An 18,600-nucleotide genomic window follows, 5' to 3' on the forward strand; every position below is an offset into this window, starting at 1 on the left:
AAGACCTTACAGCTCACAGTGCACGTCAGAGCAAATGAAAATCATGAGGTCGAAGGAACTGCCTGAAGAGCTCAGAGACAGAATTGTGGCAAGGCACAGATCTGGCCAAGGTTACAAAAAAAAATTCTCCTGCACTTAAGGTTCTTAAGAGCGCCGTGGCCTCCATAATCCTGAAATGGAAGACGTTTGGGACGATCAGAACCCTTCCTAGAGCCGGCCAAACTGAGCAATCGGGGGAGAAGAGCCTTAGTGAGAGAGGTAAAGATGAACCCAAAGATCACTGTGGCTGAGCTCCAGCGATGCAGTCGGGAGATGGGAGAAAGTTCGAGAAAGTCGACCATCACTGCAGCCCTCCACCAGTCGGGGATATATGGCAGAGTAGCCCGACGGAAGCCTCTCTTCAGTGCAAGATGCATGAAAACCCACATGGAGCTTGCTAAAAAAAACACCTGAAGGACTCCAAGATGGTGAGAAATAAGATTATCTGGTCTGACGAGACCAAAATATAAATTGTTGCCCTTAATTCTAAGCGGCATGTGTGGAGAGAACCTGGCACTGCTCATCACCTGTCCAATACAGTCCCAACAGTGAAACATGGTGGTGGCAACATCATGCTGTGGGTGTGTTTTTCAGCTGCAGGGACAGGACGACCGGTTGCAATCAAAGGAAAGATGAATGCGGCCAAGTACAGGGATATGCTGGATGAAAACCTTCTCCAGAGTGCTCAGGACCTCAGACTGGGCCAAAGGTTCACCTTCCAACAAGACAATGACCCTAAGCACACAGCTAAAATAACGAAGGAGTGGCTTCAGAACAACTCAGTGACTGTTCTTGGATCGCCCAGCCAGAGTCCTGACTTAAACCCAATTGAGCATCTCTGGAAAGACTAGAACATGGCTGCCCACCAACATTTATCATCAAGCCTGACAGAACTGGAGAGGATCTGCAAGGAGTAATGGCAGATGATCCCCAAATCCAGGTGTGAAAAACTTTCCCAAAAAGACTCATGGCTGTATTAGCTCAAAAGGGTGCTTCTACTAAATACTGAGCAAAGGGTCTGAATACTTATGGCTGTGTGATATTTCCGTTTTTCTTTTTTAATAAATCTGCAAAAGTTTCAACAATTCCTTTTTTTATGTCAATATGGGGTGCTGTGTGTACATTAATGTGGAAAAAAATTAACTTAAATGATTTTAGCAAATGGCTGCAATATAACAAAGAGTAAAAAATGTAAGGGTGTCTGAAAACTTTCCATACCCACTGTATGTTGCAGGGAGATCTTAAAAAAAATAATAAAATAAAATAAAATAAAAAATTCTAATGTACTTAAAACTTTTCTTTAAACAACTAATTTAAAACAGTTTCCAAAAAAAAAAACAACAAAGAAATTAATGAGTAAAACACAAAATATAACAAAGAGACAATAAGACGAAAGTCATAAATTGCAGTGCACGTATACACACTGAAAAGAAAATCATTCTTGAGGATTAATACCTAACAAGTGAATCATCTGAACTCTTTTATTGTATTTGATAAGAACACGAATCAACATTTAATATAGTTTACGATTCCGACCGCTTTAATACTCGGTGACTATTGTAACGGACATGCTCTCTCCCGATGGCACTGTGACCCCAAATTCCAGCCGTTTGGGCCAGTGCCATGGGGCGAGAGCATGTAGGTTACAGTATTCACAAAGATGAAAGTACTTTCATCTTTGTGTGTGATGAAAAACGTCACTTGTGTCATTCTCCACTTTATCTCGGCTGCATCCTCCTCAGCTGATAATGAAAGCAGCGCGACTGCTACTGGCAAGAGGGTCTGGCTCTTTGTTCTCTGTCGCTGTGAAAAAGGTTGGAACATTTGGTAGTTTTTGATTAAAACATTTTTGCTTTTTCTCACGCCTTCTCCTCTTCTCCGTTCCACTGGAGTAACTCCCCCTTATTTTCCTCACAATAACACCAGGAAGTTTGTTTTGATCTTCCCGAATCAAGTCAGCGCTTGCACGGTCAAAGGATGGAATAGTCCATTGAGAAGGAAAAGGGAGGAAAGTCAAAACGATTATGATAGATTAAGCATTTTGAAGTGTTATTAAGCATGTGAATGAAAACTAGTTTGGCACATGTTATCGATCATGAAAAATACACACATTTTGAAAATGTTTTCATCATTTGTTTGAACTCCTCGAAGTCTACACCAGCTACAATACTTTGGATTTGCAGTTAGTCTCATTACATATCTTTTTCCGGAGTAGATCACACTGCAATTATGATCTAGAATTTATTTCTATTTGAAAAGATTTGTATAGATGCTATGTTTAACATTTTGCATATTTCTCATATTATTTTATTAATAATTCGGCATGTCTTCTTTGCCTTGTGTTGTTTCATTGTGGAGACTACTGTAACAGTCAATTAACCCGTCTTCATGAATAAAGTATCGATGGATGTATCAGTCTGTCCATCCATAAATAAAATAACATTCTGAGTCTGGATGGCAAAAACAGTCGCCTGAACAGAATGGACAAGTGGGTTTTCCCAGAGGCCCTCGACCCTCCGCGAGCAGCGATTGGTGCCAAGACAGGTTCCAGGTGGTCTCGCTTTTGATCCTCACTAGCCCGGCCGGATCCCTTGGAAAAACCAGCCGACGTTAACTGCTTATGTTTTGTAGGCCGCTCGGGGGAAACAGTAGCGCCTTGCTTCCCCTAACGAGGCATGACCTCAGTGGTGGCAGTTCGCAGCCTCGCCGTGACGGAGACCTCAATGCGAATAGGCCTCTCTGTCGTCCCGATCTAATCAAAAGGGCAGCAGATAGTTGCTGAAGATGGGATGCTGCCAGATAGAGGAAAGGGTGAACACTGGTTCCATTCAGCCGGACGACATTGCTGGCAAAGAGGTACTCTTGCACTCGACCCGATCTTCAACTTGCTGTTTACATTACATGTCAGAGTCTGCTCTTTTTTAGTTTTTCTTAAGTATGAGTTGAATCAATACTTTCACTTTTACTAGTCTACTTCTACGGAAGTACAGCATGTGAGTACTTGCTTCCTCTACCGGCTAGTGACTGACATTCAACTCCCACACCCCTCGCGAATGCTCGCTCATTGGGATGCAGCGAACATCATGCAAAGACAGCAGCAGCTCATCTGTAGACTCTGGAATGAGAAGAGAGGCTTTGTCTTTAAAAGAAGAACCAAGTGCTTACAAAGGAGCTTGGTATACAAAGACGAGGTGAGGAAGTTCAGTTGGGAAGTTATACAGAAACACAGCTACCTTCCAAATGTTCAGAAGAAAGCGAAGTTTAGATACACCTCTATGCTCACATTTATCACCAGTGACATTAGGTTGTAGTACTAGAGGTGGGTCTTGGTTTTACAATTAATTGTGTTATTTCTGCCAACAAGGACATTTTGTAGGTAAGTCTTGGTTCCTCTAAGTCTTGGTGTTGACTAGTGTATGACCTGCCTTGACTTGGTCTCAATCTACCTTAGTCTTATTCTTAGTCTCGACCCCTTAAAGTCTTGCCTTTGACAGGATCTCAACCTACTTTGGTCTTAGTCCTCAACCCCTCAAGAAGAAGAAGAAAAATAAGAATCACCTTTATTGTCATGAACATGCATGCATGCACACGAAATTTGTTATCTACATTTTACCCAACACAGTGAACACACACACTGAAGTAGGGGTAGCTGAAGGGCCCGGGGAGTAGATCTGTCTGAGAAACCCAGAAGGATTTTCAACCAACACAACATTCCCGTACAATTCAAACCTGGTAAAACTCTGAAACAAAGGGTGGTACACCCCAAAGACCGGACACCACACACGCAGAAAAGCAATCTGACACATGCGGTCAAGTGCAGCGAAGAATGCACAGATACATACATTGGAGAAACCAAGCAATCACTGAGCAAACGCATGGCACAACACAGACATTCAAACTCCTTAGGTCAGCTGTCTACCTGCACCTCAAAGAGAAACAGCACTTTTTTAGGACAAAAATGTGTATATTCAGGGAAGACAGATGGTTTAAAAGAGGTGTGAGAAGCCATATACACAAAGGTGGAAAAACCATTACTTAACAGAGGAGGGGGGGTTTACAACATCACCTATCTCCTACTTACAATGCGTCCTTTCATCCATTCCAAAGAAACTCAAGAATTCTGCCTCCAGCACAGCCTCCTTGAGCGTTAGATAGTCTCCACGACCACTTTACAACTGAATGCACCTCACAACTTTAGGTGGACTGACAATGGCCTCTCGGCCAGGCGGCTTAATGCCTCTCCCCCTTTTTTGCATTCCAAAGGTGTGGGGCATGCCTCTAAGTTGGAGCATAAATAGTTGAGTCTTCCACACAAACACTGGCTAGTGTGTCCTAACTAAGCCTTGTTCCATGAACTGACGAAGCCTGTTTGGATGAGAACCGAACATTCCAGTTGTGATTGATTCAATGCCCTGAGAATTAAATGACCAGGATGAAAGAAAATATTCATAGGCACATCTGTTTTTATAATATTAACGACTAGATAAAAAGATTGGATGTTCATTATTCATTCATCTTCCGTTCTGCTTATCTTCACTAGGTTTGAGAGCGTGCTGGAGCCTATCCCAGCTATCTCTTGGCAAGGGGCAGGGTACACCCTGAACTGGTCGCCAGCCAATCGCAGGGCACATATAAACAACCAACCATTCGCACTCACATTCATACCAAGGGGCAATTTAGAGTCTTCAATTAACCTACCCTGCATGTTTTTGGGATGTAGTCGGAAACCGGAGTACCGGGAGAAAACCCACGCAGGCACGGCGAGAACATGCAAACTCCAAAAAGGCAGGGCCGGGATTTGAACCCCGGTCCTCAGAACTGTGAGGCAGATGTGCTAACCAGTCGGCCACCGTGCCGCCTCAACTGGTTTTGCTCTTATAAAAATAAGTACAAGTCGAACAGCCAGACGTTTTCCAATGTCACAAATTAATACTAGCTGCTCAATAAACTGAAGTTTCACAAGATTTACTGACATTTCGCATGAAGTCCAAATTTGCCATTTGACTTTGGAGGTTCACTTGTATGTTACAAATTACTGACACATTTGCCAGAAAAACCACACTTCCAATCATTAATCGCCATTTGGGTTGTTGCAACATGATCTTGTCATATTTGTCATGATTCACAACTCTTTTCTCACACTATATTTTTTTTCCCTGTCCAGTGATTTCTTGAAACAGGTGGTGGTATTTCTGTATACAAATGAGGTGTGGGATATGAATAAAGACAGGAGCTCCTGGCTGTCTTTACACTTTCCAGTGCTTATAGATGGGAGAGAAAAAAGGAAAAAAAATACTTTTCCAGTGAGTTACGCCTTCACTGTCAAAGAAATAACACTTAGATGGCTTTATAAAGTCGCTTTTAAGTTTTAAGATAGTGAAAGTTGATTTGTGGTGTTTTTTTCCTTGTGTAATCCACAAATGTTTTGATGCAGTGTAGTATGCAAAGTTAACTTGGACACATTGGGAGCTGTCAGTCTTTCTGGGCCACGATGGTTCTTTACTTAGGAACAGATACATTAGAGGGAATAATTGTTTGATCCCATGCTGAATTTTGCAGCTTACTCACGCGCAAAAGAAATGAATAGCTCAACTTTGCTTTTATCTGACCACAGCACTTTCCCCCAAGCTTTCGCTTAGTAATTTAGATGTTCACTGGCAATCTTAAGGTGGGCCTATACTAGTGCTTGCTTGAGCAGGGGAACTTTGCGGATGCTGCAAGATGTACAGTTAAGTCTGTTTCGGCACAGTCATGTGTTACCAACTGTTTTCTTGGTAACTGAGGTCCAAATTGCGTTGAGACCATTCACAAGTTCTTGCCTTGGACTTTCAGGCGGCTCCCTTAACTTTCTCATGATCATCCTCAATCCATGAGGCAAGATCTCGCTTAGAGCTCCAGACAGACTTTTTGTATGTCTTCCACTTTGGAATAATCACGCCAACAGTTGTCACCCTCTCACAAGGCCTTTTGCTGATTGTTTTGTAACCCGTTCTAGGCGTGTGCAGGTCTACAATCTTGTCCCTGATGTCTTTTGAAATCTCTTCAATATTTTCATATATAACCATAACAAAAAACAAAAAAAAAGTAAGTCAGCAACCTTACATATTCAGCAGGGGATCAAATCATTATTTCCATCAGTGTGTGCTTTCTTTTTATTGCGAACTCCTCCACCACTAAGTGGCCTTCAACAGCTGTCAGTCGTTGTTTAGTCCAGCCTGTCTGAGCCCACCAGTGTTCCATGTTTTTTTGACTCAAAGCAGAGACTGCAAGCGCTAAAATATTATCCGCAAACAAGCACATTTGCATGTCACGCTGACCTTGTTTAACTTAAGCCCCGGCCTCAACTGTGTGGGGATTTCTACTACCTCTGCCACAATGAAACACATCTGGAACATCATATGTTTGTCATGTGTCCTCAAATGTTTTCCAAGCAAATTCCCGCTGCAGAAAAATAATCTCCTCAGTAGGAGGCACTGAGAAAATGTGATAAACTGTGTTATTTATGATGCACTGTGTATTCATGTGGTTTTATAGCACGCTGTAAATTTGTGTCTGTTCACTGGATCATGCTATTATTCTTTTGGAAATGTTGCAAGAATGCACTTATCCGCACAATAGCGTATCATATATGTCATGTTTCGGATGAGACATTGTTCAGTAGTCCTTGCGTGTTCACCACCAACTACACGAGAACAAAAACATCCGACATCTGTCCATCCTGGAGCCCATCCCAATTGACTTCAGGCAAGAGGCAGGGTACAGTGTGGATTGGTCGCCAGCCAATCACAGGGAACATATAAGTAGAACATTTACACTTACTCACACTCACTCACATTCACCCCTTAGGACAATTTAGAGTGTTCAGTGAAAATAACATGTCTGTTTATGGAATGTGGGAGGGAACAGAGTACATATTTTTCCAATATTCTTATTCGGTAATATTGACTGATTGAATTGAATATTTCGCAGAATTTGTCATGTGTTTAATAATCACGCATGGGCGAATACCAATACCAGATATCAGTAACGAGCCAATACCAGCCTTATTTCAAGGTATTGGGTACTCGTGAAGACTGCGGATACCAGTCACCGATACGTAAGGCAAAAATTGATCACTGAAACTAGGGCCTTTAAAAACAAAAATAAATAAAACAAAAAATCAGTGGGTGTGAGTGAGTGAGTTTTTAACCTGTTTTTAAAAAATGGTATGTTTACGGTACATATGGGACCGGCGCACCATTGCAACCAATTACTCCTACCTACCTTAGCTTTGGCCCAATTAAAACCTCTGATATGATTGTGACATATCGTCACATAAATCTGACATCACTGCATGAATAAAGTTGCTTTTTACTTTAGAAAGTTTTATTTTTTTAAATCACATAAATATGACTTTCTTCCCTCGTTAAACTTTACCTCTCATAATGTAAAGATTTTAGCTTGGAAAAATTCAGCTTTATTCTCATAAGGTTACAACTATTTATCTCGAAAGATATATTTCTTGTAAAGATAGAAAAATTGTTCTTGAAAAACTACAACTTTATTCTCATTACAACTCATTTGATCTAAATATATCAGTTATTGTAATAATATGCAACTTTTTAATTCCTATGGCATTTAAGGGTACACGTTAGTCATGTTTAAGAGCCGTGAGGATTACACTGTCCCTGGACCGAAAAAATTTGAGAAATCTTGCCCTCGAATACTAAATTTATACATTTTAAATAAACTAAATTTTCACCAGGTTACAAAATGGCAATTCTATGTTGTGCTCACCTTACAGTCGTTGGGAGTGTCCAGCAGAGGGTGGCAATGTCTCAAATCCACAGCACTGAGATGAGTTCCCTGCTGCATCCCTGCCTCAATAGAACCACTGCACTGTCTACAAAGAACCACGCCAACACGTCTTTTACATCGTCCTTGTGCTCGGCAAGTTCAGCATCTTTCCCTTCACTGTCATGTTCAGTTTCATCCACTCCAGGGCCCATACCAACAACCAGTACATAGCCAGACCTGCTACGACTGTGAACCCATATTAAAGAAACATTACCTCATACAGTGTAATTACAGTATACACAACACATTGATGAAAACCAGTTTTGAAATCAGAAGCCTATGAAAACATGCTTTTCAACTATTACATTTCTTTTCAAAGGGGGATTGGTAACAAAAAAATGCTTGTAAATATCTCAATGGTATTACACCAGAACACAATTAGCGATTTTGATTTGCTTTCACGGGCCACGTAAAATGATGTGGCGGGCCGGATCTGGCCCCCGGGCCACCAGTTTGACACCTGTGTTCTCGGACATTAAAGTCTAGTTACCCCAGAGAGTCTGTATTTGCACAGTAGTAATTTGCATCGTAATGTTGCATGTACACAACAACAATAAACACACAATTTTAAAAGATTGTTGTGAATTTTGAGTGGGGGAGCTTTCCAACAATCTCCCCTGTGACCTTCTACGTTATTGGGAAATGTCCAAGTTGGGAATTAGGCTGTTTCAGTGGAAGGTGGATCTGTTTTGGGGATTAGGGCCTATCGTTACGGTTGGAAATAACTTTTGAAAGTAAAGTCATAGCGGAATAAATTAAACTTCTACACTCCTGTTTTTAGAGGTGGAATTTCCAAAATTACCAACCACATCCTTCTACAATGTTGGGAAGTGTCCAGGCCGGGATCTGGGATGTTTAGGTTGTCTGCAGATCATTAAATTGGGTTTAGGCTGTTTTCATACTTTGTGGATCTGTTTTGGTTGTTGGTGTACTGTTACAGGTAAAACTAACTTCTAAAGTAAAAGTCATTCTGGTATAAATTTACCTTGTACCCCCACATTTCAGAAGGTGAGCTTTCCAACGGTACGACCTGAGGGAAGTGTCGTAGTTGGGTTTAGGCTGTTTTTACAGTCCATGGATCTGTTTTGGTGGTTGGTGGATAAAAAAAAAAACTTTTGAAAGGAAAGTCATATCACCATGAATTAAACATTTTCATGGTGAGCTTTCCAACAGTACCAAACACATCTACAATGTAAGGAAAGTGTCCAAGCCATGAGTGGCAAATAACTTTTAATGGGAGAGAGATAAATTGTTTGATAAATTGATAATTATACTCATCAGAATTTAGACTCTTTTGGAAATAACATATGCGATAAAGATTTGGAGGGGTGAGCGTTCTAACGGTACCACTGCGTCCTTCTACGATGTGGGCTGGTTTCAAGTAGGGCTGCAACTTACAATTATGTTAATAATTGATTAATCTTTCAATTATTTTTTTTCAATTGCGCAATGTCTAAAAAAACATTTTTTCATTTACATCCCTTTGTTAAAAAACAGGACATTATTTCAAATTGACAGTGCAGAAAATGCACAAATTTATTATGATTCAGTTTGCTGGTTTTGTCCGTAACATGTCAGAAAATTCTCAAAAATATGTATCATTGTTTTCCAAAGTAAAAGCAGATCTTTGCAAATCTCTTATTTTGGTTCAACACAAAGATAATCAAATCTACCCTCCTGGAGGATTACAGAAATCTGATCAATTTTACTATTCAAAAGAGAAAGGTACCCATCTCTATTAGTGTTGAGAGGCTAAAATTACAGGGATTTGGACAATTTTAAGGTAAACAAGGTCTCTAAGTGATTAATCAATTATCAAAATAGTTGTCAATTAATCCATTAATTGTTGTACTTGTAGTTTCCAGGCTGGGATTCTGGCTGTTTCAGTGTCTTTTCAGGTTGGAAATAACATTTAAAGGGAAGTCAAACATTGTTTTGAATGTTGGTCCATGATATCAAAGTTCAACCTTATAAATAAATTAAAGTGATGTTTTGTGTCATTCATTTGAGCCAGCTTGGTATCCATGACACCAGACTTCGCCTTGCACCTGCAGAATTGGCGGCGACATTGGCAGCATTGACCCTCTTCCTCTCCTCCTTCCTCCTCTGTCGCTGCTCAAGTCGGCGCTGTCCGGCCGCCTCCTCTGCACGCCGCACCTCCCGCGTCAGGCTGAATTGCACCATTTGCATCTGGAGCATGGGCACGATCAGGTTGTAGCTGTCCACCATCTTGTTGAGCTTCGCTAGCGCTTCTTCGGCGCGGGCGCACAGCTCAACCCAGCGCAGACGCTCTGTCGGGCCGAGGGGCTCGCCCAGCCCGGCCCGCCCGTCCAGCAACTCGCCCCGGATACGAGCGGCGGCCTCGCGGATGTCACGCTGCCTGAGCACCCAGGGTGGTTGATAGCCGTTGTCCATGAGGATGCGATTGAGGTTGTGTGTCATTGGGTCAGCATAGGGGTTGTGCTGGAACCTGTTGAGCGGCTTTCCAGTGCCACTCAAGTTGCGGAAATCCCCCCGGGCCATGGACTCCTGGATCAGGTCCTCCACCAACCGCTCCACCGCTTGGGTGAGTTTGATGCTCCTGCTGCGCTGCCGCACGTCCCGCTCTACCAACGCACCGTCGGCAGCCGCCGCCCTCTCGTGCTCCCTCTGCCGGTAGTGCAGAACTTGCTCGGCGGCCTTGTCGGCACGGAAGTGGCAGTACTGGCGCTCGCGTTGGCTGGGGGTGCCCGAGCCCACGCCCTGGTAGCTGAGGTAGTGTCTATGTTGAGGGGCAACAACCGAAGACAGGTCCTTGTCCTCGTCCTGCGCAGCATCCTGCCGCCGAGCCTCGCTGTGGTGTGCCACCACGGAGCGGTAGGCCTCCTCCACCCGGGCAAAGAGAGCCGCATCAGCAGTGGGCGCGCCAGAGTCCGGATGGTAGAGCTTAGCCAGGTGCAGGAATGACTCCTTCGCCCGTTCAGGGCTGACGGTCTCGCCTTCTGGCAGCTGCAGCAGCCGGTAGCTCTCTCGAAGGTTGTTGCTGATCTGTAGTCTGGCACTCAGGGTTCTGAGCCAGCAGGACCGGCCAGAACGGAGCAGCAGGAAGGAGCCATGATGCGAGAAGTTACAGGGCACCAGGAGAAGGGAATTCATTTCTCATCGCCCTCCTGGAAGGAGCAAACGCAACTATTATAATGTGGCCCAAGCAAAGAACAAGAAGCAGGCTGGTTTTAAACTGCATGGTTCAAGTGACACTATTTCGATTAATTGCCTACATCAGATTTTTTGTTTACCCTAAACCCAGCTTTGAATAGTAATTAGTTTTAATTAGTAAGAGTAATAATTGAAGATAGGTTAATCACACACACAAACAAAAACAAAAAAGGTGACTTGTGAGGGGTGAGCTTACTGTATTGTTGGGCTTTATTCAGTGTCTCCTGTCCTAACTTTAATTTGTTCGCGATTGTCCAGTTCAGGCTTGTTCAACCACATCGTACGGTGTGCGGCTGGCTGGTTTAAGGCTGGATTTAAACTGAAAGTGACACTAAGGCTGGAGTTACACTGCAGGTCAAAGTTCCCAATTCCAATTCAATGCCGAGTTCTGATTTTTTGGGACTGTCTATTACCATGTACAATTGTGGCACACATCACATTTGGCTGTTTACACACCGACACAACACATGAAACAATCCAGATCTTTTTGTGCTCAAGTGGTACAGTTGAGTCAAATACATCATGGCAGTGTAAATACATGGATTAGAATATATTCAGATTTAAATCAGACCTCTTCAAAATTAGTAAAAAAATTAATTAATCAAAAATCGAGCATCAACACATCAATAGGATACACTGTCAATGCCACAATGATTTGTGACAAAAACACACGCATCTGCTCTAGAAGGACAAATACAGTACATTTAAAAAAAAAAAAAAAAAACATCTGTAAATCTAAATGACAGCGATGCATAGACAATTCAGTATTGTCTTAATACGCTACATAAGAGGCAACATAATGTGGAGCAATGCAGAGGCTACCCTAATTTAAAAAAAAATGGAGGGGAAGACAAAGCCCAGGTCAACTGATTGTTTACGTCCATGTAGTGCGAGGTTGAAACCAGTGCAGTTTACACGCAATTTGGGTGTCTGCGGATGCAGGTTGTTTTATATGTTCTGGCAATGCCTGTATGACATAGGAGATGTGATGCTTGTACATGGATATAGATTACAAATGTCCCCAAAATTAGATGCAGTGTAGACATTTAATGGCAATTGGGAACTTTGACCTTGGTGCAAATCCAGCCTTGGTGTCAAAGATCAAGAGCAAGAGAGGACACCCTGGACTGGTCCCCAGCCATTCAATCGCAGGACACATATCGACAAACAAGCATTCAGTCTTCGATTAGGCTAGCTAGCTTGATTTTGGAATACGTAGGTAACACAAGCGCATACAGATGCAAAAGAAAGTACACGCTCCGCACAGAAAGGCTGGAGACTCGAACCCATAACCCCAGAACTGTGAGGCAGGCATGAAAACCACTCGTTCTACCACGCACACATTTTCAGAAATGGGTATGTAAACAAGGATCGACTCCAGAAACAGCATACAACTTTATAAAGTCAAGTGTTCATAATGTCCCCACTAAATACTATTTTCTTTTTGTTTGTAAAAAATAACAGAAATAATGTGGCCTTTATATCATCGACGTCAAAAAATGCCCGGATGATAAACTTCCGCTAGCTAGGAGCTACCTAGCCGGTGGGTCATCAAGTATGCCAAACTAATTACCTCCAGTAAATCCGTCGTAATGCTAGCGAGGGCTACACGTAAAAACCCACACTGGCATGTCAATTTACTCCGTGCAAACAATTTAAAAAGACATGTAATGACAAATACGAGGCGAAAATGGCATCAACCGTTTCTGTGGAGGTTGATTTGCAGCAAACTTCTTCTTCGTTTGCTTGCTTTTCAATGGTAGTTGGTGAGGAAAGTACAATGGGGACATCTGGTGGACCGGAGCGTATACAGCAGTCCAGTCGAATTTTTCGTCATGGTTTAACAGAATGACTTTTACAACACCCAAACGAAACAAATTTAAGGAAGATAAAACAGTTTCAATACATTTATTGCAGTAACAATTCAGAATACTGTTTAACAATAAAACTAAATAAAAGGTAAACAATTATTTAAGTTTGAATAAAAATAAAACACAATATATAGGAAAAAACGCAAAACGTAATTTATTATAAAAACGACAATAAAAATGTGTATAACATTATTCATTTAATTTTAAATAAAAAAGTCAGATGAAAAAAACAACAAAATGTAATTCAAAATAAAAAAGGACAATGAAAATGTATGTAGAAGTAAAATAGAACTAAATTAAAATGGTTAAAAAAATCTAATAAAAGAGAACAAAAGTTTAAGTACATTTTTATTTTAATACAAAATTCAAACAGACATTAAAAATTATATTCAAGTTTAATTACTCAACAAATACTGTCTTAAATGGAAAAAACAAATAAAATGAAATAAACTATTTTTTATAAGTGAAATAAAAAATTTTAGACATTTTAATTTTGATTCAAAAAACAACATTGTATGTAAAAAATACATATACATTTAATTGAATACAAAATCACAATTACAGTAAAACAACATCAATTTGAAAAATTCAAAAAACACTATTCAAATGGGCACTCGCCTGACTTTGGCACGGGCAGCATGGGTTCAGTTTCCACTCAGTGACGGTGTGAATGTGAGTGTGAATGGTTGTCCGTGTCTATATGTGCCCTGGGACTGACTGGCGACCAGTTCAGGGTGCAGTCCGCCTTTTGCCCAAAGTCAGCTGGGATAGGCTCCAGCGCCCTGCGACCCTGAACAGGATAAGCGGTGTTGAGAATGGATGGATGGATGGACTGAATCTCTCCCAGTGGGCCTGGCACCGCCTTGCATGGCCCCCCACATAAATTCACATTTCCATTTATTCTACCCTTCCAGTACAGTTTTGCATCGACAAGGTCAGGATCGTTCTTCTGTCAAAAAATTTCTTTGCCAAATTTGCAAGCCTGGATGTATATTTTCCTCATCGCTTTTGCACAGAACATTAAGACGTTTTCAACTATGGTGTCGTCACTGTCATCATAGCTGTCATCATAGCTGTCATCATAGCTGTCATTATCACTGTTATGCTCATTGTCCTCATCATTGTCGTCATCTTCAGCTGCTTCCTCTGAAACTGTGGTGAGAACATTAACTGCTGGTGGCTGTGATGCCGCTGTGAAAAACAAAAACAAACAAAAAATATTATGTTCAATTCAAGTTCATTTGGAGATTTCTGTATAAACAGGTCCTATGTATTTTCCTGTATGGAATTTTCCATCCATCCATCCATTTTCTACTGCTTATCCGAGGTCGGGTCGCGGGGGCAGTAGCTTTAGCAGGGACGCCCAGACTTCCCTCTCCCCAACCGCTTCATCCAGCTCTTCCGGGGGGATCCCGAGGCGTTCTCAGGCCAGCCGAAAGACGTAGTCTCTCCAGCGTGTCCTGGGTCGTCCCCGGGGTCTCCTCCCAGAAGGACGTTCCCGGAACACCTCCCCGTGGAGACGTCCGGGAGGCATCCAAATCAGGTGCCCCGGTCACCTCACCTGGCTCCTCTCGATGTGTAGGAGCAGCAGCTCTACTCTGAGATCCTCCCGGATGACCGAGCTTCTCACCCTATCTCTAAGGGAGAGCCCAGAAACCCTGCAGAGGAAACTCATTTCGGCCGCTTGTATCCGGATCTTGTTCTTTCGGTCACAACCCACAGCTCGTGACCATAGGTGAGGGTAGGAATGTAGATCGACCGGTAAATTAAGAGCTTCGCCTTTCGGCTTAGCTCCAATACAAAGTCCGCATCACTGCAGACGCTGCACCAATCCGCCTGTCGCTCTCCCGTTTCATTCTTCCCTCACTTGTGAACAAGACCCCAGGATACTTGAACTCCTCCACTTGGGGCAGGATCTCATCCGCGACCTGGAGAGGACACGCCACCCTTTTCCGACTGAGGACCATGGTCTCACATTGGGAGGTCCTGCTTCTCATCCCAGCCGCCTCACACTCGGCTGCGAACCGCTCTAGTGAGAGTTGGAGGTCACGGCTTGATGAAGCCAACAGAACCACATCATCTACAAAAAGCAGAGACGCCCCTCTACACCTCGGCTGCGCCTAGAAATTCTGTCCATAAAAGTTATCATCAGAATCTGTGACAAAGGGCAGCTTTCGCGGAGTCCAACCCTCACTGGAAAGGAGTCCGACTTACTGCCGGCAATGCGTACCAAACTCTGACTCTGGTCGTACAGGGACCGAACAGCCCATGTCAGGGGGTTCGGTACCACATACTCTCGAAGCACCCCCCACAGGACTCCCCGAGGGACACGGTCAAACGCCTTCTCCAAGTCCACAAAACACATGTAGACTGGTTGGGCGAACTCCCATGCACCCTCGAGGACCCTGCCGAGGGTGTAGAGCTGGTCCACTGTTCCACGGCCAGGACGAAAACCACACTGCTCCTACCTGAATCTGAGATTCGACTTCCCGACAAACCCTCCTCTCCAGCACCCCTGAATAGACCTTACCAGGGAAGCAGAGGAGTGTGATCCCCCTATAGTTGGAACACACCCTCCGGTCCCCCTTCTTAAAAAGGGGTACCACCACCCCAGTCTGCCAATCCAGAGGCACTGTCCCCGATGTCCACGCAATGTTGCAGAGGCATGTCAACCAGGACAGCCCCACAACATCCAGAGCCTTTAGGAACTCCGGGCGAATCTCATCCGCCCCCGGGACCTTGCCACCAAGGAGCTTTTTAACCACCTCGGTGACCTCAACCCCAGAGATAGGAGAGCCCGCCTCAGAGAACCCAAACTCTGCTTCCTCATGGGAAGGCATGTCGGTGGAATTGAGGAGGTCTTCGAACTATTCTCCCCACCGACTCACAACGTCCCGAGTCGAGGTCAGCAGCGCCCCTTCCCCACTATAGACAGTGTTGATGGTGCACCGCTTCCCTCTCCTGAGACACCGGATGGTGGACCAGAATTTCCTCGAAGCCGTGTGGAAGTCTTTCTCCATAGCTGTATGGCAAAGTATCTCTTTTTTTGTGGCTTCAGCAATAGGGCTGGGGGGAAAAAAATCGAATAACTTAGCAAACGCGATTTCAAAAATAGGTTGACACAGAATTTCTGCCTCGAAGCTCCACTGGGACAAAACAATAAATTAATAAAATAAAACAAAGCTGCAACATGTTTGCACCGCCAGAACCAATGTTTCACACGGACATTTATTGCAGACGGATTCAGTGTTGAGCCACTGATAAACTGTGCCAAAAACTACAGAGGAGCGTCTGTAAGTCATTTAAGAGACTATTAGATGTGTAATGTAAATATAACATGATGTATGAGTGAGCTGAATGGTAGTTAGCATTTTTTTAACCTAAAATGGTAATCAATAGTGCACTAATGCTAGTCGTGAATGCTAACTGTTTAGAAAAGGCTGATTTTGTCATCCCACATCTTGGACTCAGTTTATACCATAGACTCAGTACCAACATATGCATATAGAAGTCCAGCCCTCATAAATGAGAATAAAATCCATGTTAGTCCAGCAGAAAAATATATATATATAATTTTTTTTAAAATATATATATAAATCATTTACAAATTGAGGGGTGGGGGGGGGGGGGGGTGCGATTACTCAAGTACTGGACGGAATATCTATTGGATAATCGATTCCAAAAACATTTGATCATGACAGCCCTAATCACAAATATCAGCATTGTCCATCAACCATGCAAACTGAATCAATGGTAGATGTGTGTTAATAGACCTGGTGTGAATGAGCCAGAGTGCATGCTTCCTGCCAATCTTCCTGTGACAGGAAAAAAAAAAAAGTCCAGACCTTAAGTCTGTCATTGGAACGCTCAAAATTTTGAGATACCATGAAGTTATAGAAATCACAAATTATACCCTCTGTCCGAGTCAAAATAATCAGTTGTTTAAACTTACCCAAACAGCATGAGAGAGCTGACAAAGAGCTCTCTCATGCTGTTTGGGTATGTTTCGTCAACTGATCATTTTGACTCATTCTTATTAAGTTTCTCTTTTGGAGGGATCTAAAATGTATGTTTTTATTCGGGTGGAATTAATTTTGCAGCATATGAGCACCTCTGAATCAGGTAGACAGAGATTGTGGATTGTTCCGCTATTTCGTCAGAATTTAAAGGCAGCCTTTTCTCTGCTGGTTGAGAACTTTGTTGATTGCCCCAAATTGGGCTGAATATACAGTAAATAAATTATTTGGGTCATGTAAAAGTCTCTGTCTAGGCATCTCCACATATACTTATCATATGTTGAAGAATTAGATTTTTTTTTGTGTGTGTTCTGCAATTAGTTTTTTGTTGTTGACTTTGAATATAAGTATGAAGGGAGTGTTAATTTCAGTCCCTGAGCTTGAGTGGTGAGTCTGCAGCTACAGAGTAGTAAAATGTCATGGATCTTAGCGCCACAGTCCAATAGAACAAATGGAAATCTGGGCATTTTTAGACCTCCACAGTGGCAGGTACGTCAGGTACAACAAGGACAATCCAAGTCTGGATTTGCTATTTCTACATATAAACCAGGGGCATCAAACTCATTTTTGTCACAGGCCACATTATAAACCATAAACATGTTTCATCGCCTTACAAATACACAACAAATTGATGGATAAGCAGTTTTAAAAATCAAAGGTCAATGATAATAGTTTGTTCAGCCATTGTTCAAGTTACTGTAAAAAGGTTTTTGGTAAAATAAAATGCATGCACTATCACAACATTATTTGTTAATTATGACAATTCAGATTTTTGCAAGAATCATCAAAGTTGACACACGATTGATTGCTTTCGCGGGCCACATAAAATGATGTGGCGGGCCACATCTGGCACCTAGGCCTTGAGTTTGACACCTGTGATATAAACTATTAACAGCTTCCTGATTTGTATAAAAAGCTTAGGAGGAGATGGTAGGGAAACATTCTGGAACACATAGAGAAATTTAGGTACAATATTAATTCTAATAATAAGTATCTATTTTTTTTCTTTTTTTTTTTATTACCACTTTTTGCCACCTCGGGCGACAACTAGTTCATTTGATTTATTTACCGTCAAAAACCTTTGATCCCTCTTGGGTGAGAACAACAACTTCAGGTGGACGTGCAGCTACCATGGGAGCCTCCATCCCCGGTGAAAGGCCGACTACACCCCGGATTGGTCGCCAGTCAGTCGCGGGGCATACTGTGGAAACAAAGTCAAAAATACAATTGACGTTCACTCACACACATGCGAGTTGAAGACCGCTTCATTTGAAGCGGATACTTAGCAAAATAGCAAACAAAAAGAAAAAGAAAAGACTCACGTTGGTCAGGAGTTGCATTCAACGACTGTCGATTCGGACAGCTGCGAAAACAGGAAGATTGAGCAGATTTAGCAGTGGCACATGTTTAGCATTGGACACAATGCAGCTGCATTTACAACATCGGCAACAACCCCGCACAGAATAAGATCAACGACATCCTTAATCTAAAGACCCTCCAGCTGGTCCAAAATGCTGCTGCTCGAGTACTGATTGGAACTATGACATGTGACTCCTAGTTCTTCTGTACTGGCTGCAGACAGCTACAAGTCGATCCTTCTGAAGGCCCCTTACTGGAGCAAATTGCTCCTGCGAGAGTACTGC

General features: G+C 42.6%; 1 protein-coding gene and 1 long non-coding RNA gene across 4 annotated transcripts in view; one reads left to right on the forward strand and one right to left on the reverse strand.

Annotated features, from left to right (window-relative positions):
* The window catches only part of LOC133479050 (uncharacterized), a 58,270-nt gene extending 49,901 nt beyond the window's left edge, over positions 1–8,369 (forward strand). Inside the window, exons 6-7 of the long non-coding RNA XR_009788818.1 lie at positions 2,671–2,895; positions 7,823–8,369. This is a non-coding gene — a long non-coding RNA (uncharacterized LOC133479050). The remainder of the gene's footprint in view (positions 1–2,670; positions 2,896–7,822) is intronic.
* A 91-nt stretch (positions 8,370–8,460) lies between these two features.
* dnajc28 (DnaJ (Hsp40) homolog, subfamily C, member 28) lies at positions 8,461–13,092 on the reverse strand. 3 transcript variants are annotated; one of them, XM_061775484.1, is made up of 2 exons: positions 12,772–13,092; positions 8,461–11,024 (listed from the first exon to the last, which is right to left on the reverse strand). In XM_061775484.1, exon 2 carries the CDS (start codon positions 11,008–11,010, stop codon positions 9,877–9,879), a length of 1,134 nt encoding a protein of 377 aa, XP_061631468.1. In that variant the 5' UTR covers positions 11,011–11,024; positions 12,772–13,092; the 3' UTR covers positions 8,461–9,876. The 3 variants fall into 3 exon arrangements, with proteins under 3 accessions (XP_061631468.1, XP_061631467.1, XP_061631469.1); XM_061775483.1 differs by having other exon boundaries at positions 12,644–13,090; XM_061775485.1 differs by lacking the exon at positions 12,772–13,092 and adding an exon at positions 11,267–12,618.
* Between the last annotated feature and the right edge of the window lie 5,508 nt (positions 13,093–18,600).

Source organism: Phyllopteryx taeniolatus, chromosome 6 (assembly GCF_024500385.1).
Source record: "Phyllopteryx taeniolatus isolate TA_2022b chromosome 6, UOR_Ptae_1.2, whole genome shotgun sequence".
NCBI lineage: Eukaryota > Metazoa > Chordata > Actinopteri > Syngnathiformes > Syngnathidae > Phyllopteryx > Phyllopteryx taeniolatus.

Coding starts and splice junctions, on each gene's coding strand:
- dnajc28 (XM_061775484.1), bottom strand. CDS start 11,010: ATGAATTCCCTTCTCCTGGTGCCCTGTAACTTCTCGCATCATGGCTCC.